The 20650-nt window shown below is 42.6% G+C and overlaps 2 protein-coding genes and 2 pseudogenes across 2 annotated transcripts; all 4 read left to right on the top strand.

The window, feature by feature from the left end:
- The first annotated feature begins 45 nt into the window (after positions 1-45).
- On the top strand, positions 46-2536 carry LOC127766922 (protochlorophyllide-dependent translocon component 52, chloroplastic-like). The gene is made up of 7 exons (XM_052292100.1): positions 46-599; positions 685-872; positions 973-1068; positions 1207-1357; positions 1437-1643; positions 1729-1916; positions 2055-2536. The coding sequence occupies exons 1-7, from the start codon at positions 75-77 to the stop codon at positions 2311-2313; spliced, it is 1614 nt and encodes a 537-aa protein (XP_052148060.1). The 5' UTR covers positions 46-74; the 3' UTR covers positions 2314-2536.
- Positions 2537-6519: 3983 nt separating this feature from the next.
- Positions 6520-9207, top strand: LOC127766923 (protochlorophyllide-dependent translocon component 52, chloroplastic-like; annotated as a pseudogene).
- Positions 9208-10833: 1626 nt separating this feature from the next.
- Positions 10834-15312, top strand: LOC127766920 (protochlorophyllide-dependent translocon component 52, chloroplastic-like). Its single transcript, XM_052292098.1, has 7 exons — positions 10834-11367; positions 11449-11636; positions 12048-12143; positions 12288-12447; positions 13878-14084; positions 14669-14856; positions 14980-15312. The coding sequence occupies exons 1-7, from the start codon at positions 10834-10836 to the stop codon at positions 15236-15238; spliced, it is 1632 nt and encodes a 543-aa protein (XP_052148058.1). The 3' UTR covers positions 15239-15312.
- LOC127766924 (uncharacterized) lies at positions 13102-13597 on the top strand (annotated as a pseudogene).
- Positions 15313-20650: the final 5338 nt, after the last annotated feature.

The following is a 20650-nucleotide window of genomic DNA, read 5'->3' on the forward strand; positions in this document are numbered from 1 at the left end:
CGCAACCGCGCGCGCGCGCGCCACAAGTTCGTTGCGGGCCGCTCGCGCTCCCCTCCCCCACCACGCGAGAAGCCATGGATGCCCTCTCCCTCCTCCTCCTCCCCGCCACGCGCCCCGCGCGCCCCGCGCTCCACCTCCGCGACGCCGCCGCCGCCGCCGCCGCCCGCGTCCCGCCGCCTCGGCTGCCGTGGAGCCGCGCCGTGGCGAGGCGGCTGTTGTCGACGTCGGTTGCGGCCGTGGCGGCCGAGACGCCGCGGGCGGAGGACGCGCCGTCGGCGTCGGGTAAGGAGGAGCGGTTCGACTGGCTGGACCAGTGGTACCCGGTGGCGCCCGTCTGCGACCTCGACCCGGGCGCGCCGCACGGGAAGACGGTGCTGGGCCTCCGCATCGTCGCCTGGTTCGACCGCACCACCGCCGCCGCCGACGACGGCGGCGGCGAGTGGCGGGTGTTCGACGACTCGTGCCCGCACCGCCTCGCGCCGCTGTCCGAGGGCCGCGTCGACGACAAGGGCCGCCTCCAGTGCGTCTACCATGGCTGGTGCTTCGACGGCCGCGGCGCCTGCCAGTTCATCCCCCAGGCCCCCGCCCTCGGCCCCGCGGTACTCTCCTCCTCCTCTTCTTCTTCATCCCCTCTCCTCCATCTCAAATCAATCAAGATTAATCGAGCTTTCGCATCAATGGCAGGTGCACAAGAACAGCAAGGCGTGCGTGGCATCATACCCATGCGTGGTGCAGAACAACATCCTGTGGTTCTACCCGAGATCGGAGCCGGAGTACAAGGAGATCCTGCAGAGGAAGCGGCCGCCATACATCCCGCAGATCGACGACCCGTCCTTCGTCACCGTCTATGGCGTCAGGGATCTCCCCTATGGGTACAGAAATCCCAAATCCATTCTCTGAAATCTTTCTTTCTGCACCATTGTCAGGCAGCTGTTGATCATGGCTAGCTCCATTGCAAATTTTGCAATGCAGGTACGATGTGTTGGTGGAGAATCTCATGGACCCTGCTCATGTCCCCTACGCGCACAAGGGGTTGATGCGCACCCGCAAGAAGGAAGATCCAGGAAGATATGTTCCTCATCTGTCATTAGTCATGATCAAATTTTCTTTTCCAATTTGCTCCCCAATTTAATCTGTTCTTTCAGTCTAGTGCAAATTGCAATGCTTAGCTGCGTCACTGATTCAGAACATTCATCTCCTCTACACAGTTGAGTTCGACAAGGAAGGCGGCGTGCCGCTCAAGATGGAGATAGAGGAAACCAACGTCGAGGGGTTCCTGTCAATGCTAGACAGGGGCTTCTTCAAGTTCGTCGCGCCGTGCACGTTCTACGGCTCGCCACTTCAGACTCCATCTCAGGCATTGTTCAAGCTCATAGAACCATCTTACAAGATCAGTATTGTCAATTACCTTGTTGGTGCTGCTGGATTCTGTACAGGATGATCAGGGCAAGGAGAAGAAGAAGAAGCAACCCACAGTGATGCTGGTGTTCTTGTGCATCCCGGTGTCTCCGGGGAGGAGCAGGTTGGTCTGGGCATTCCCGCGGAACGTCGGCGTCTGGATGGACAAGATCATACCACGGTGGTACTACCACATTGGGCAGAATGCCATCTTGGATTCAGACATCTACCTGCTCCACATTGAGGTGACTATTTCTTCAGCTGAAACTGAATGATTCAGGCCAAGTGTTATGCCATTCTAGACCTGAAGCATTATTATTCCTTCTCCAGGAGCGCAATTTCGCTACGGTTGGTCTTGATAACTGGCAGAAAGCTTGCTATGTGCCCACATCATCTGACAACATGATCATCACCTTCAGAAACTGGTTCAGAAAGTACTGCAAGCATCAGATTGGCTGGGCAACCCCAATAACTAATCAGCTGCCACCAACTCCTAGCAAAGATCAGCTCTTGGACAGGTAAACAGCTAAACAATCTACCTGCATCAGTCTGCTGCTCTTGCACACTGACTTGAAACACAAAACTTAACACAAGAGAATTCAATTTTTCTTCTTTTGAATTTTGAATTCAAATGATTCTTGTGATGCCGTCTGCAGGTATTGGTCGCACGTCATGCAGTGCACGAGCTGCAGCGGTGCACTGAAGAAGATGAAGGTGCTGGAGGTCGCCCTGCAGGTGGCGTCGGTCGCCGTCGTCGGGTTCCTCGCCGTCGCCAAGGGGACGGTGGTCACGTCGGTTGTGCAGAGATCCGCCGTCGTGGCTGCGGCCGTGCTGTGCTTCGCCGCCTCCCGCTGGCTCGCCAACTTCATCGAGAAGAACTTCTATTTCCAGGACTACGTCCATGCTTACAAGTGATCGTCGATGCGTCCAGGAAATCAGAGAGTTCTTTGTTGCTGGGAATTCCTTAGCTTCTAATTTAGCAGCTTAAAAATGTATATAGAAAACACAACCAAGTATGCTTGATATCGATAGCATCTGTATATAAACAACTGATCATCTTAAGAGTTAGCTGACGATTTCATAGGATGCAGCTAAACAAATGGATGGAGAAAACAAATTTCGGGCGCGTTCTAAACTACGTTAATTTCAGCTTGGCTAATTATTTGATTTTTGTTAGCATGTTTTTATATGTTTCATGCAAAAACTTTTCTATATACATGTTGCTTAAAAAATCAAATAAATCTATTTTTTAAGTTTTTAATAATTAACAAGGAAGCTAGCCCGCGCATTCAATAATTGTTTAATCTATTTGATAGATTTATACCGTATAATATTTAATTCATCCCTATAGTTTTCTTCATCATCTAAGATAGTGTTGACTTAGTCTATTTAGAAAACATATCTAATAAACTAAATGTGAATTAAAAATAAGGTTTTTTTTAAAAAAAATGTTTAGGAGCTAACTATTTTTTTATTAAATTTGTTTATTTTCTACTAACACATGTGTTTTATTTGGCATCAAGCTAGCCCAGTTTACATTGATGCAATTTGTCACTTACAAATAAGACAGAGCATATTTCTGACTTAGAAATTACTCCCTCTATTCCAATTTGATCATCACCTAAGCAAAGGATGCTGAGACCAAAAACAACAAAACCTCCATGGTTCTAAAATTATTTTCATCAATCAAGGTGTTGATTGCATCACGCTGTAAATATTTCGTGGAGTTTACACCAAGAGAATTTTTTTAGGGTTACACCAATAGAAAGTAATTTTGGCTAGTTGCATGCATGAGCTTATTCAACAATGCCCATTTATTTACTCTTTACACAAATAAACGAAAAGTCATTTGTTATATGTTAATTATTTTAGGGAGATATAAAAAACTTGGATGAGATCAAACTGGCATGGAGGAAGGATGGTGGGAGTAGTAAATATCAAGTTATACATGTAGAGTTATGACTTGAACAGTTAATGCATCTAGAGTCATCTTTGCATGGAGTTATAATTTTTAGATTTTTTTTCTAATGATAAAATAATTCATAAATTTACAATTCAAAAGGTATGTGCTCTACTTGGAGTTACAATTTTAATTTTTCATGATTTTATCGTTTGGGAAGTACAACATATAAAAATAAAATTGTGCTCATCTGTAACTCTCAACAGTAATATTTTATCAACTTGAGAACTTATTTTAAAATTAACCATTAGTAAGTTATTATGATCTGGTGCCACTTAAATAGATGCAAACTTCAAAATTAGTAATAATAAGAAAGTGTCACAATTTATTACTTATATACAGTAGTGCAAATTTGTTAGGTTACTGAATGACCACGATGTCGATCGTTTCATATCATTAACATGGAAAGAAACAATTTGGAAGTTCATGATGTCGTTTCATATCAGAAACATGAAAAAACTTGGAAGTTGGAACGGAAATTTTCTTTTAAAAAAACAGCAACAATAGTTTGCAAATTTCAGTTTGGATCAAATATTAATTGATAAAATATTGCCGGAGTGGTAGAGGTTGGGGGACGCGAGGGCAGCTGGGCAGGCTGATCGCCGGTGAAAGAGATTGACGTACCTAGTCAATGTTTCATGGTGCGTGCAGAACCCTGCTACCTGGAGGAGTGCGTTGGTTTGTGATTAACTGATGCCCCATCGCGCGTAAGAATCGTGGAGTGTGTTACGTTTTTATAGATCCAAAGCGAATAGCAGGCAAGGAGGATCACAGATGAATTAACTTTTTTTTCTCACAAATCTAATCTTACGGTGTAAAATAATGGGTCCACCGGTTTAAGTGAAATCCAAGGGCTAGATGTTTTGCTTTTTTCTTAGAATTTCTAAGAATTTATCTAATTTATTAGAGCGCCACTTGGCGGCTTAGGAGTGTTTATAGGATGTTTAATGTTTAATGGACTTTTAGTATATAATAGATAATAGATAGATAGATAGATAGAAGATAGATAGATAGATAGATAGATAAAGATAGATAGATAGATATCCAATTAATCACATGATAATTACTTTTTTTAACGTTCGGCTAATCAATTTAGAAAGGGCCCTCAGAATTCCATATCACGTATGCGCATATTTTTTTTGAGGGGGAAGGACAGGAGCTCTATTCCATATCACATATGCGTATATTTTTTTTGAGGGGGAAGGACAGGAGCTCTGCCAATTTCATTAAGAAGGATATAAAAGATACATGATCACCTCTCAAAGGTTCCATAGCAGGACAGGGGGACAAGGGAGTTCTTGCGGAATCGGGAAAAAAACCGGAGACAGTAAAATAACCCGTCCTAATTTGGCAGTGAAAATTGACTTGCTACAGTGCTACTCTACCAAATATTCGTCGGTTCACCAGCTCCATTTCGAGTTATATGACTCTCCAACAACCAGAGGTTAGAGGTAGCTAGATATCCTTCCTATCTTATGATGACATTTGCCTTCAGGTTGGTGCTGGTGCCCTCCTGCAGCGACCATTTTGACTGTTGGCTAGGACTGCCTTTTTAAGTGTAGGAGGGGATTTTAAACTTTCGAGAGGACGTACACTCGTTGTTTGCATGTAATTTAAATGGTTATAGAAAAAATAAAAAATTGAAAACATGTATTATCATATGACATATCATTTCACAAACATACAAGTTTAAATTGAACTTCTACACTTTGCAAAAAAAAAGACAAACTACAACTAGTTAACACATGTTCACAATCAGTGTAAAAGTTAAATTTTACCTTACATATTTGTGGATTGATGTATCGCATATTAATCTATGTTGTAGAACTTTTTTTTAGTTTTTTTCATAACCATTTTAGTGACATGTAAACAACGAGGGGACGTCCCCTCGAGAGTTTAAAATAGTTTGTACATAGCATTGGGACAATGTAGCCGTCTTTCTTTCTCTCTCTGAACTCACATATCCTGTTCCTCTTATCACATTACAACCATAAATACAATACCGTGTCTCATGGTATGATGTCATTAACTTTTAAACAAGCCGTTTGATCATTCATCTAATTAAAAATATTAGTTAAACAAGCCGTTTGATCATTCATCTAATTAAAAATATTATTTGTTGTAACTTGTTTTATCATCTGAAATACTTTAACATGATTTATACTTTTTCATATTTTTTTAGAAGGGACTTTTTCATATTTACACTAAAATTTTAAATAAGATGGATAGTCATACGTAATATCCTAAAATCAATATCATTTTACACTAAAGATTGGAGGGAGTAATTAACTGTTGTTTGTTTGTCAGCTTCTAGAATATCTATTATTTTATTGTTAATAGAGGTCAGAGGTGATTTGATCCAATATCCTCCATTTGCAAATTCCCAACACAGTAGCACACTATTACTCTACCCTTCAAAGAAAGATGCCTGCCATCTTCCAAAGTTTGACAACATACAACACAACGATCTTCCTTGATTGTTATACCTCTTCTCTTCTTATTAATACATGAAAGTAATAAGGAGAAAGGGCCCTTATTATCTCTTTGCTCATGAAGTGTCAGTTTCTGATCAATATCGATGTGCTTCCCCCTCGAATAGTTTCGTTCACTATAGTTTCGATATCACCTTTGCCTTTTATTTTACCCTTGTGAGAAAAAAGTATGGTCACGGTGAGATTGTTTTCCTATACAAATTAAGGGATTAAAATTTCGTACCCCTCCGGCAAGCAACTATCCCAGCCAATTTTTTTGAATTTTACCTTTTTTAACTTGCAAAATTAATTCAAATTCAGTAAAAAATTGTTAGATTTTTAAATAATTTCATACAAAAAGTTTCGAAAGTACCGAAATTCACTAATTTTCGGTTATTTAGGAAAGTGTAAACCCTGTTCCTACATTTTCACTCCTACTAGCTAGCACGTGAAGAAAAGCATCATATGGTCCAAGAAAAAAAATGCCACATACAACCCGACATCCGACGGATAGGATAATTGGATGATGATGTGGATGGCCAGGCAGATTCTTACTATACATGGTACTGTAGACTGTACAATTTGTTGCGAGATCCACCTCAACCTACAGGCTACAGCTACAAGAACCACCTGGAGCTTCAAATATTTAACATCGCGCGCCACATCCAAAGTCCAAACAGCCATGCACACTGGCACACACGCGCACACTGTTGCCAACGTGAAAGAAAGCCATGGCTCCCCTCTCCCTCCTCCTCCGCTCCGGCGCGCGGCCTGCTTCGCTTCCCCTCCGTGTCGATGGCGCCGCCAGTCAGAGCATAGCTAGCCTAGCGGCGCCACCGCGTCGGCCGTGGATCGGCCGTGGCGTGGCGCTGCGGCTGCCGACGTCGGTCTCGGCCGTATCGGCGGCCGAGACCGAGACCGAGACGCCGCCGGTGGCCGAGGAGGTGCGGGCGCCGGCGGCAGGGGAGGAGCGGTTTGACTGGCTGGACCAGTGGTATCCCGTGGCTCCGGTGTGCGACCTCGACCCGCGCAAGCCGCACGGGAAGATGGTGCTGGGCCTCCGCGTCGTCGCGTGGTTCGACGGCGGCGGCGAGTGGCGCGTGGTGGACGACGCGTGCCCGCACCGCCTCGCGCCGCTGTCGGAGGGACGCGTCGACGGCAAGGGCCGCCTCCAGTGCGCCTACCATGGCTGGTGCTTCGATGGACATGGCTCCTGCCAGTTCATCCCCCAAGCTCCTGCCCTTGGCCCTCCCGTACTCTCCTTTGCTACATTCTCTTAACGATAAACTTTGTTTTCACGAACACACAAAAAGAATTACATGTCAATATATTAGAAGAAGCAGAGTTTTAGTTACACGCAACCGCCCCGAAAGACCCATTGCTAAGGGAAAGGGAAAAAAAAAGAGAAAAAAAAAAGATAACGGATGCTAAACACTGCTCCTATATTGAGGGAGGGTGAAGGCAGAGCCCCACTACTCTCGTCGATCTAATCTACATTCCCGCGTCGATCTCAAAGCAAAATTTCTCAGGATTATCGAGTTGTTGGATGAATGGCAGGTGCACAAGAACAGCAAGGCGTGCGTGGCGTCGTACCCGAGCGTGGTACAGAACAACATCCTGTGGTTCTACCCGAGAACGGAGCCAGAGTACCGCGACGTGCTGCAGAGGAAGCGGCCGCCATACTTCCCAGATCTCGATGATCCGTCCTTCAACACCGTCTTCGGCGTCAGGGACTTCCCCTACGGGTACAGAAATGCTCAAGCCATTCTTCTCCGAAACGGACACATAGGCATGCAGCTTGATATACTATGCCGTGGCTCCATTGCAATGCAGGTACGACATGTTGGTGGAGAACCTCATGGACCCTGCTCACGTCCCCTACGCACACAAGGGGCTCTTCCCTCAGTTCCAAGACAAGGAAGATCCAGGCAGATATGTTCTATCTCATCACATGATCAATCAATTTTCTACCCAAATTTTCTTCAGTTTAGTCATCTAGTGCCATTCTCCAATGCTCATATGCGTCGTCACTGATTCAGAACATTCATCTCCTCTCCACAGTTGAGTTTGATCAGGAACGCGGCGGCCCGGTCAAGATGAAGATAGAGGAGGCCAACATCGACGGGTTCCTGTCAATCCAGGGGGAGAATTGGGGCCACTTCAGGTTCATCGCGCCGTGCACGATCAACCGGTCAGAGTTGCCCCTCGAGACACTGGTACGTATCAGCATCAGCCACCCTCTCGATCCGTTGCATTGTTCAGGCTAAAAAAACCGTCTAAAAAGTTCAGATTTTGATCAGGAGAAGCAGCAGCAGCAGCCTCAGGGGATGCTGGTGTTCTTGTGCATCCCTGTGGCTCCTGGAAGGAGCAGGGTGATATGGGCGTTTCCACAGAGCGTCAGCGCCTGGCCTGACAAGTTCATACCACGGTGGCTTCACCACATGGTGACGAACACCATTTTGGATTCGGATTTGTACCTCCTCCATATCGAGGTGACCCGTTTCTTCAGATCAAACTGCCTTGATTATATGCCCATATGTGATATGTTCAGTCTTGACCTGACGAATTAATCCTTCTCCAGGAGCGCAATTTCGCGGCGGTTGGCGTTGATAAATGGCAGAAAGCTTGCTATGTTCCCACTTCATCTGACAACATGATCATCACCTTCAGAAACTGGTTCAGAAAGTACTGCAAGCATCAGGTTGGCTGAGCAACTCCAATGGTTAATCAGCTGCCAACAACTCCTACCAAAGATCAGCTCATGGAGAGGTAGTATAGAAATCTGCTGATCTAGTGATCTTTACACTGATCTGAAACACAAAATTAACACAAGAGAATTCAGTGACCATCAAAATTGGATTCTTGCGATGCCATCAACAGGTACTGGTCACATGTCATGCAGTGCACCAGCTGCAGCGCTGCACTGAAGTGGATGAGGGCGATGGAGGTCGCACTGCAGGTGGCGTCGGTCGCCGTCGTCGGGTTCCTCGCCGCCGGCAAGGGGACGACGGTGGTCACGTCGGCGGTTCAGAGAGCCGCCGTCGTGGCTGCGGCCGCGCTGTGCTTCGCTGCCTCCCGCTGGCTCGCCAACTTCATCGAGAAAAGCTTCTACTTCCAGGACTATGTCCATGCTTACAAGTGATCGATGTGCCCAGTAAACTCTGTGAGTTTTAATGCTGTGGAAAATAAATTTGGTCGATCGATCGGCGTCCAACGAAAAAGAAAAAAAAAACCACATATGTAAAACTCTAAATCTGGCCGTGTGTATTCACCTTATGATGTAGAGGCCGGACGCTGTCCATCATCTAAAAAAAAATGTAAAACTCTATATTTGTTTACATGGGGAATGGAGCGTCTGTATCAGTGTTCCCACTAAAATTGTTTTTTCTTTTCACATTTCGATGCATTATTGGAAGTAAAATAAGACATGAAAGTTGCAGATAACCACTGAACTAAAAATTTAGAACCGTTTTTGTTGACCCGATGCTTTGGTTTCTTTCATGATTTAACATAGATATGTGAAATGGGTGATGCTTTTGATTGAGAGAACTTACCTGCAAACGTTTGGTTTTATTCGATCTTCTCTTGATTGAACTCTAATTTAGTCTGACGTTTGACTTTATTCGATCTTCTTTTGATTGAATTCTAATTTAGTCTGACCAGTTTGTTATTATGCACTCTTCCTTTTCATTGCTGATGTATGTTTTCTTATAAAAAAAAAATCTAAATCGCCTTTGTGTCTTCGGCAGCACACGTGTCGGAGAAACGAAGACGCTGGATGTTGAGTGGGCTTAGGGGAGGCCTAGAATGAAAACGACCGAGCGTAGTCTCGTTTTCGAAAAGTCTCTCCCCGTTATTTATACGGAACTGCTAGATGACTGTTGACAGGTTTCTTATGTGAAAACTATCAAAAAAAATTTTGGCCGTCAATTTCGCTCTAAGATTTATGCTGAGATATTTTGCTATCAGATCTAAACCCTTTTTTCACGAGCTAGTCCCATCATCGTATGTTTATGGTAGATTTGTTCAAGTTACATCTAAGTTATATTCCAATTACATGCTAGTTACATTGTAGTTACACTATAATTACATTATAATTACATTGTAAGTACAGTGTAACTACATTATAACTACATTGTTATCTCTATATAAATTAGATATAAAGTTACATATATTATTTTAATACATATATAAGTTATTACTATTATAGTATAGTTCTAGTGAAATTATATACTATAGTTAGATTTGAAAGTTTTCCCCTCAAAAAATACTCGACAGTTTTTTAGCTAGTCCCTTATTTGTATGTTATCTAATTGGTTATGGAAAAAATAAAGAAAAATAACAAGATAGATTAATATATGATATATCACTGGACGCATATGCAAGTTAAAAATAAACTCTACGAGTTGCAAAAACAGACAAATTAAACTATGTCTAGTTAACGTATATTTACAGTTAAATTTATATTTTTCGTTGCAACTTGTAGAAGTTAAATTTGAACTTGCATGTGTTGTGAAAAATGATTTATTCCATATTAATCTATCTAGTTGTTCATAACCATTTGGATGATATACAAATAATGAAGGTTCAAAGAGATTGTTTTTGCTTTACTCTAGTGCAGGTCCAAAGAGATCGTTTTGTTCGTTGACAAGTTGTGTCCTAGAAAAATAGCTAATATTTTATTAATCATACACTAATGAGTCACTATATTTTGCATGCAGAAGGTATCTATTAGTTCCCAACTCAGTTTGCCAACACAATCTAAAATATGTTTGCGTTTTCCAAAAAGAATTGTACTATTTTAAGTTTGTAATCTAGTTATTATAGAAATCATTTGCACGCAACACATGGATAGCTAAAAAATAGGTATACATACAGAAATAAAAGATAGCATGATTCCTCTTATGGACCCTACGAAACAATATTACACACTGTAGCACGTTTTATTCGGCCATGCCACTTTAAAAAAGATGTCCCGCGCTTAAGCTCCCCCTCGGAAGCGCCATGGCTCCGGTCTCCCTTCCCCTGCTCTCCCGCGCTCGCCCTCCTCTCCTGCTCCGCGACGCCGGCGTCAAGCTGAGCACGGTCAGGCTACCTCCTCCATGGCGCCAACAGTGGAAACACACCAGCGGCGAGCGGCGGCGACGGCTATCAATGCCGGCGTCGGCCGTGGCGGCCGAGACGCCGCCGCCACACGCGCGCGCCGAGGAGGAGGAGGAGGCCGCCCCGGCCGTGGGCGGCGGCGAGGAGGGGCGGTTCGAGTGGCTGGACCAGTGGTATCCCGTGGCTCCGGTGTGCGACCTCGACCCGCGCAAGCCGCACGGGAAGATGGTGATGGGCCTCCGCGTCGTCGCGTGGTTCGACGGCGGCGGCGGCGAGTGGCGCGTGGTGGACGACGCGTGCCCGCACCGCCTCGCGCCGCTGTCGGAGGGGCGCGTCGACGGCAAGGGCCGCCTCCAGTGCGCCTACCATGGCTGGTGCTTCGATGGCCACGGCTCCTGCCAGTTCATCCCCCAGGCCCCCGCCCTCGGCCCTCCTGTAAAACAAATCAAAACAAAGTTTAAAAAAACAGCAACATTTTCTGAAGATTAACCGAGTTCTTGGATCAATTAATGGCAGGTGCACAAGAACAGCAAGGCGTGCGTGGCGTCGTACCCGAGCGTGGTGCAGAACAACATCCTGTGGTTCTACCCGAGGTCGGAGCCGGAGTACAAGGAGATCCTGCAGAGGAAGCGGCCGCCGTACTTCCCAGACCTCGATGACCCGTCCTTCAACACAGTCTTCGGCGTCAGGGACCTCTTCTACGGGTACAGAAATCTCCAAGCATTTCTCCTAAATCTTAATTTCTTGCTCCCCCATTAGCAGGGCAGCTCGATCATTCGCTTAGGGGAAAATATGTAGTTGCAAAGCATATATATAGTGAAAATTTGAAAACTACCGTTGGACCGAAAAATGGACATCTGGAATTCATCCACGTCACCATGAGTTAAAATTCGACGTTTGAGTTAAAACGTGCTACATGAGTTAAAATCTTAAAATTTTACTAGGAGTTAAATTTTAACTCATGAGTGAATCTGCGAGTAAAATTTTTATCTGTGATGACGTGGACGAATCTCAGACGTTTATTTTTCGAACCAACTATTGCTTTCAGGTTTCCACTGCATATGTAGTTTCCACCACATATTTTACCTTGCTTAGCTAGCTCCATTGTAATGTAGGTACGACCTGTTGGTTGAGAATCTTATGGACCCTGCTCATGTCCCATACGCGCACAAGGGGTTGATGCCCATACAGAACAAAGAAGATCCAGGCAGATATGTTCATCATCTATCATGACATGATCAGTTTTAATTCTTCAGTCTACTGCACGCATGAACATGCTACTGAGCTAGTGCCATTTTGTAATGTTCCGGCTGCACCTACCACTGATAGTGTTCAACTGTTCATCTCCTCTCCACAGTTGAGTCCGATCAGGAAGGAGGCTATCCGGTCAAGATTAGGACGGAGCAGGCAAAGATCGACGGCTTCCTGTCGGTACAGGAGGATGACGTATGCTACATGAAGTTTGATGCGCCCTGCACGCTCTATGGCAAGCCCTTTCGCACCAAAGAACCACAGGTATCTGCCCCCTAGCACCCTCTTACTTTGCCATTACGGAGCAAAGAAGAAATAGTAGAGGAGGCTAAATAAACTAGATGAAGTTTTGGGTAATTTTAGAGATTTTTTACTGTCCTTGAGGTTGTGCAGTACCAAATCGTGGCCGTTGATCTGGCAACATCCTACGGTAAAAAATCGTCGGTACCTCATGGTACCGCACCTACCCATTGAAGCGGTACCGTGGGTGGGAGGGCAGTTTTGTACTTTCGTCTTTATTCCGCGTCACGCACGCACGCGGCATCTCTTCCTCCTCCGTCTCTGCATCTCACAGGGCAGGAGCAGCGTTGAACTAACCGGCGGCGAGAGATGGCGGCGGGAGCAGGGGCATATAGGTCTCGAACCCTAGATCGGAAACCCGGCGGCGGTCCAGATCGGCGATGGGTGGCGGGAGGACCAGGATAGCTGCAACGTCGGGAGCTTGATGATGGTTGCGGCGACGATCATCGGTGACGGCGGCCACGGCGATGGTTGCGGCGGTGATTCGTCGGAAGCTTGATGTGACGGTGGCCGCGGCGAACTTGATGCGACGTCGGCACGGAGATGTGGCAAAGGGAAGAGAGGGGAAGAGGGTAAGGCCGGCGATGGTTGCAGCGGCCATTCATCGGGAGCTCGACGATGGTTACGGTGGCGAATCGTCGGAAGCTCGACGCGATGGCTGCCGCTGCGGACTTGATGCGATGCGACGCGACGGCGGCCACGGCGGACTCGATGGCGGACTCGATGCGACGCGGCGGCGGCCGCGGCGGACTCGATGCGACGCGACGGTGACAGCGGCGGACTCGATGCGACGTGACGGCGGCCGCGACGGACTCGATGTGACGCGACGGCGGCAGCAGCGGACTCCATGCGACGCCGGCATGGAGATGTGGCAAAGATTTGGAGAAGACGAGAGATTCATTCATTCATGGCACGTCGCCGACGAGTATCTTGTCGCCCTCGTCGTCATGAGCGTGTACTCGCCAGACGCCGCTGCCGCTGTTGAGGAGCCCGGCAATCGCCTCCTCGCCTCCTCCCGTGCAGCTCTTGCCGCCGCCGGCGGCGGACATGGTTGGGTCCCTTTGAGCCACCACGAGCAAGCAAGCAAAACGCCATCAAGAGGGTGAGGGATTAGCGCCACCCTAAATTTATTTAGTCCCATCATACCCCTCCTAAATCAACGGTTAGATTATATTGGTACCTCATAGTACCTCCTCAAGGATGGAAAAAATGCTCGTAATTTTATCATCATTGAAAAAGTATCAGGATATAAAATTAAGGGGATTTAGTGGAGGCTCCTAAAGTATCAATACCGGTAGTGGGGGCTTGAGCCCTCACCACCCCCATGGCACATCTGTCCCTAGTTCAAGGCTTGAAGATCAAATAATCGTATTAAATGGTTAGATTTTGTGTAGATTGATCAGGGCAAGGAGAAAAAGAAGAAGCAACCTGAGGCGATGACGGTGTTCTTGTGCGTCCCGGTGGCTCCGGGAAGAAGCAGGTTGATATGGGCGTTCCCGCGGAATGTTGATGCGTGGCTCGACAATATAATACCACGGTGGTTGTACCACATTGTGACGAACATCGTCTTGGATTCAGATTCCTACCTCCTCCATATTGAGGTGACCTATTTGTTTAGCTCAAGCTGAATGATTCATGATAAAACTAGCATATTGTCCATGCATTGTGACAGATTTTTTACTTTTTTTTAAAAAAATAACATTATCATCAATCCGTTTTTCCATCTCATTCCGCATATCTTATCTATTTTTCTATTCATGTATCTTTCAGCTAATAGGTAGACCATTTGGTCCCACACTCTTTTTTTTTTTGAACTTCAAAAATCAGGAAGTTAATGGTGAGGGTGGTGGCAGATTCACAATTCATCACAAGATTTTTTTAAGAGCAATTTTACGGTTCTTAAGAAGTTACCATGATGTAAAAAAAATTTAGTATAAAATTTGGTACCTCTTGGTACCTAGATACTATAAGGTACCAAATTTATAATAGAAAAAGTGGTACCTCATAATATCTTCTTAAAAACTATAAAATTTCTCTTTTTTAAAAGAGTACATTTTTAGATAACGGAAATAGATTACATCTCCGGGTTCTATCCTAAGACACACAGAAGGCGATGTGAGCTATTATGCCTGCTGACTTACTATGCCCATATATATGTTTTGACCTGAAGATTTTCATTCTCTAGGAGCGCAACTTCGCCACGGTTGGCCTTGATAACTGGCACAAAGCTTGTTATGTGCCCACATCATCTGACAACATGGTCATCACCTTCAGAAACTGGTTCAGAAAGTACTGCAAGCATCAGATCGGCTGGGCAACCCCAATGGCTAATCAGCTGCCACCAACTCCTACCAAAGATCAGGTCTTGGAGAGGTGATAAGTTGATCTTCACACTGACCCGAAACACGTTACAAGATCAGCTTCATCGAAAATTTTCATTCAGAATTTGTGGGCTGCTGTGATGCTGATCAATTAATTCTCTGGTGCCATCAACAGGTACAGGTCGCATGTCATGCAGTGCACGAGCTGCAGCGCTGCACTGAAGAAGATGAAGGCGCTGGAGGTCGCCCTGCAGGTGGCGTCGGTCGCCATCGTCGGATTCCTTGCCGTCGCCAAGGGGAGTCTAGCACCGTCGGTTGTCCGGCGAGCCGCCGCCGTGTCTACCGCCGTGCTGTGCTTCGCCGCCTCCCGCTGGCTCGCGAGCTTCATTGAGAAGAGCTTCTACTTCCAGGACTACGTCCATGCTTACAAGTGACAGCGTCAAGAAAATCTGGGAGTGGAGTTCGATCCCTATATATGCTAGCTTACAAAAGAAAAACAAGTATCTATCTATCTATCTATCTATCTATCTATTTATCTATTATATTATTAAAACAACTCAAAAAGAAGGCACCACGTTCGCTGTGGGGCTAGAAATTCCCACATTAATCGGAGAAAAAGAAAAGAAGAGTCCAAGTAGAAATACAATTTAAAAATAGCTGAAATTCGGAATTACAAATAAGCAATATTGAAAGAAGAGTTCGTATAAGAATCCAATACGAGATTAATTAAAATTCAGAATAAAAATAAAATAAAATCTTAAATTGGAAAAAGAAGAGTCTATGTAGGAATACAATCTAGAAATAACGGGAATTCGGAATTAAAAATAAGAAATATTAAAATAAGAGTCCATATAAGAATCCAATACGAGATTAACTAAAATTCGAAATAAAAATAAAATAAAATCTGAAATTGGATAAATAAAAAGATAGTTCGAGTAGGATGAAACAACTATAAAATTGAAAATTTAAAAAAACATTAAAAATTCATATAAGACATAATACGATATTAACTAAAATTCTAAATAAAAATTAAAATAAATTCCAAAAATAGAAAAATAAAAAATAATAGTTCAACTAGGAATACAATTTATAAATAACTTAAATTCATCATAAAAAGTAAAAACTATTGAAATAAGAGACCATCTAGAACATATGACGAGATTAACTAAAATTTGAAATAACAAAAAAAAATTCTGTAAATATAAAAATAATTATAAGAGTTCAAGTAGAAATATAATTTATAAATAAAAATATCGGAATGAAAAAATATGGACTTCTAAAAAAACTCCATCTAGAACACAAATGATGACAAATAATAATAAAGAGGGGGAGAAGCAACAGGTTTATAAAAAAGTAGAATGGTGACGGTTGATAGGACATCTAAAAACTATTAACAAAACCTCAAATAGAATCCCAATGACGATTAAAAGGAGGGACGACAGATGGGCCGTTAAGCAGCCCGATCATGGCGGTTGGCGGGACTTATAGAAAGTAAAATATGAACCAAAATAATAATTATGTTCGATTTTTAAAATCCTAATGACAATAAAAAGAAGAGGTAGTGGACAGGCCGAAGAGAAGTATGATGGCAGGGTTTGACATGACTTCTAAAAATTATAAAAAGATGACAAATGACAATAAATATAGGAGAAGCAACATGAATGTAAAGGATTAGAGTGGTGGCGGTTGATGGAATATCTAAAAACTATAAACAAAACCCTCAAATAGAATCCCAATGATGATTAAAAGGAGGGACGATGGACGGGTCATTAAGCAGCATGGTCACAACGGTTGGTGGGACTTCTAAAAAGTAAAAAAAATAAACCCCAATGATAATCATGTTCGAATTTTAAAATCTCAAAGACAATAAAGAGGGGGCAGCGGGTGAGCTGTACATGAGTACGGTGGTAAAGTCGTTGACAGTTTGGTGGAACTTCTAGAAAGTAAAAAAAGGACCTAAATGATAATTATGTTTGATTTTTAAAATCCCAATGAAAATAAAAAGAAGAGGCAGTGGATTGACCGTAGAGTAGTATGGTGGCAACATTTGACGAGACTTCTGAAAATTATAAAAACAAAACCCAAACGAGACAATAAACTCTAAAAACTATAAGGTCTAATTTTTAGAGGTTTTAGTGAGAACAAATAGAAGTAGTGGTAGATCGAGGAAGCAAATAAACGAGGGGTGACAAAATATTTAGGAGTAGCAACTGACATAACTTTTAAAAAATATAAAATTAGAAACACATGGATGATAAGGTTTGGTTTTCAAAGTCTTAAGACAACGAGATATCTATTTAACAAAATTCTAAGTAAAACTATATTAAAAAATAGATAATTTTATATCGGTGCTAGCCGCGTAATTGCGCGGGCCACCCAGCTAGTTAATATGAAAAAGGCTCCATATGACACGGTCAAAGAGTACAATATTTATCTCTATGTCTATCTTTAATATTACAAAAATTGAAAATATTTTCTTCAGCGCTTTGATACGTCGTCTGTGTTTGATGAGTTAGTTATATGTCACACGTATCCAATTTGACGTGAGTCTAGAATAATTATTATGCACCCATATCCCAGTTCATTCTCTCTCCGTCCCAGCCCAACCCAATTGGCCCACACCATCCCGCACGCCTCCACTAGACGGCGCTGCGTACACCCTTCCTCGATTGGCTTTTTTTTTCTCTCTTTTTTCATTTTCTTTTTCTCCTTTTCTTTTCCCTCAATAATCATGATCCTCTCCATCTCCTTCTTTTCTCTTTTTTCTCTTCCAAATTTCTCTCCTCACAATTATTTTCCTATTGAATTTATCATTGTTAAGGAGTATGCATTAAGTTTGGTACTTTGCAAATGCCTTCCATCTACAGTAAAAAAATTTTACGGGAAAAAACTTTTACTAATTGAATACTCAAAATTTTAATCTTTGGACCATGAGGTATAATAAAATCCACATGTGTCAACTTATGGAATAACCATCCGATCAATTTGTGAGGCTATTGGAAATGTGTATATAAGCTATTCTTCGTGTGATGATGCATGAAGTGAGCGGAACCGGATTCAATGTTATATATGATTTCTGACTTTGTTTTGCTATTGTTTGACAAAAAAATTTATCAATCGGGAAATTATCTTCACCTGTTTTAACACATAAACATTTTTGCTAATGACGTATAAAAATGATATATTATGATATCCAAGTGTCAGTTCATTAAATTATATATATTCCGATGAGCAATTTTATCATTCAACATTTGGTACTTCGAGGTACCACAATTTTTTAGTTCTCAAAGTACTATCCAATGTAAAATTTGGTACCTCGAGGTACTAAATGTTGAATGGTAAAATTGCTCATATTCGGATGGTCATCAAAATAAGTCATCAACGCAAAATTATATAAACAATGAACTAAATGGCATAAAAAATACAATTAAAATTTACCAACTATGTATCTGTTTTGAAAGTTCGCAAGGATAAGTCGGCTATCACAACTTTTGAAAAGCTCACGATGTGGTGGGGTGGGTACAGTACCCAGGGTGCTTCTGTACACGCTTTTGAAGGTTTCTGGCGGTGACTGTTACTCCACCATGCACAAAAAATAGGGCACAAATTGCACAATGACACCACGCCGATCGAGCACATTCAATCAGACTAGTGCCATGGGCCATGGAGTCGGTGGTAGATCAGCACCGACGCGTGGCAGCGATCTGATTAGTTTTGTGGGACAGTGGGACTAGTGGCGGAGACATCGTCCGGTTAGCTCGGACAGCTGCCAGGACTCACCGACCAAAACTCTATTAAATTTTAATATTAATGTGTAAATTAATAATAAAATTTTTATAGCAAATACAATTTATATTAAAGTTTGTCTGAGCTTAAAAATTATTTTGGCTCCGTCACCGAGTGGGACCATTTAAATTATTGAATATGGGCTAGAATGGTAATTGTATGTTATTCATGGTTAAGGATATCATAACATTGAATGCCCCCACTTTTAGCTCCTAAGATCCTGGATTTAAAACTTAGATTATAATGTTCTTAAAATTTTATATTTCCTCAAATATTAGAACGAAACAATTAATTGAAACATTATGTTATAAATGGATGCAATCACAGCTTCAAAATTATGAATTTGTAGAGTTAGAATACTTGGCAATAAAAGAGTTTGAGATATGGAAATAAAACGAAATAGATCCAATGTTACACGTCAAGTAAGGTGAGGACACAATCTCAATAATCCTAGAGAAATGTCACATGGGTCAATTCATAATTATATGTAAATTTGGATTATATATCGTGTCATTGAAATCCAATAAAATGTGTGCATATAGTACGTGTCAATATAATCGTACAAACATGTTGGATATTAATACCTCCATCCCAAATATTGTAATTTAGAATGAGATTTTATTTAATCCATTCTAGGATAACGAATCTGGATAGAATTTTGTCCAGATTCGTTGTTTTAGGATGTGTCAAATCTCATTCTAGATTGCAACATTTTGAGATAGAGGATAGGTTGCTATTGTTGTTCCGCGTAGAACTTGGCAGGATAGATAGATCATAATTGAAAACAATGGTGGGTGGTTGGTGGTGGAGCAATGGAGCTACAATTGCAGGTCAACAGGGATAGGCAACAGGTGTAAACCTAGCCCAGTTTTGGGCTTTGGGCGTCGTTTATCCTCTTTGGGGCATTGTTGAGACATCCCTCTCCCTCCTTAGTGGGGTTGCCGGGTAAGAACCTTGCCTTGGATCTCCTAGAGACCTCGATGAATAGCGGTGGTGCTCTTCATCGCTTTTCTCCATGGAGATGTCGTCTAGGAGACTCTCTTTTGCCAAAACCGTGCTCAGACAGTTTGTGCGAATCTGGTGAGTGGCAACGAGTCGACGGGTTCGAGCGAGGGAAAGGGATATTTCTTCTCTCTCGCTATCTCCCTCTACTACCTTTTCGTCCGTTGTCACCTTGCTGGCTTGGTACTCTTTTTTAGGGATTGATTTTGGGCGATTTAGCTATAGCTCCTTTATTGGGTCTAGCTGTGACCGATGTGGCGTTAGCTCTTTTCTTGGTCGTGTATAGTTGTTGTGAGTGTGTGTGGTGGTAGTGTTTTGTTTTTGTTTTCCTTACTACTGCCTTATAGGGTAATAGTCTTGAAATTTAAGGACACGTATGCACATAGCCATTATATGTGAGTAAAAAAATACGTAAATTTAATGCACTCAATGACATGAAAATTATAATTAAATTAACTTTTTTTCTTGGGTTAGCGGAAGAAACACTGGCCGGTTTTTACTAAAAACGAAAGAAAAACACGTTACGTAAGGTACAATAACATTGTGGTTGAGGCAACAGCTCCTACCTCAGCCAGATTCCGATTTAGACATCAAACACGGCTCAAAATCTACAATTATTTTAAGAGAACTAACTAGCCCTCCATCTGAAATACTTGTTATTCTTGGTAATTTTTTTATTTAAATAAAAGACATACTATCCTTCATTAAATGATACATGATTGGGATTAGAGTGGCAGTTAAGGGTAAAATAGAGGGAAATTTGAATGAGAGGTGATAAATGGATTAAGTAGTAACAAATATTTTAGAATAAATTTTGAATAAAAAGATAACTATTTTGAAAAGGAGTAGTACGCTAGTATCTTAAAGAGCACTGCTATAATTTTTTCTTACTAAATTTACACTAACAATCATCTCAACCGTTTGATTTAGATATATAGAAATTATAAAAAATATAGATGCATTCATCATATGACTTATCAGCGTTAGTAAGAATTTAGTAAGAAAAGCTTTTTGCTATCACAACTTTTAAAAAATTTGCTATGGTGGGATGTTTAGCA

The sequence above is a fragment of the Oryza glaberrima genome, chromosome 3 (genome assembly GCF_000147395.1).
Source record: "Oryza glaberrima chromosome 3, OglaRS2, whole genome shotgun sequence".
NCBI lineage: Eukaryota > Viridiplantae > Streptophyta > Magnoliopsida > Poales > Poaceae > Oryza > Oryza glaberrima.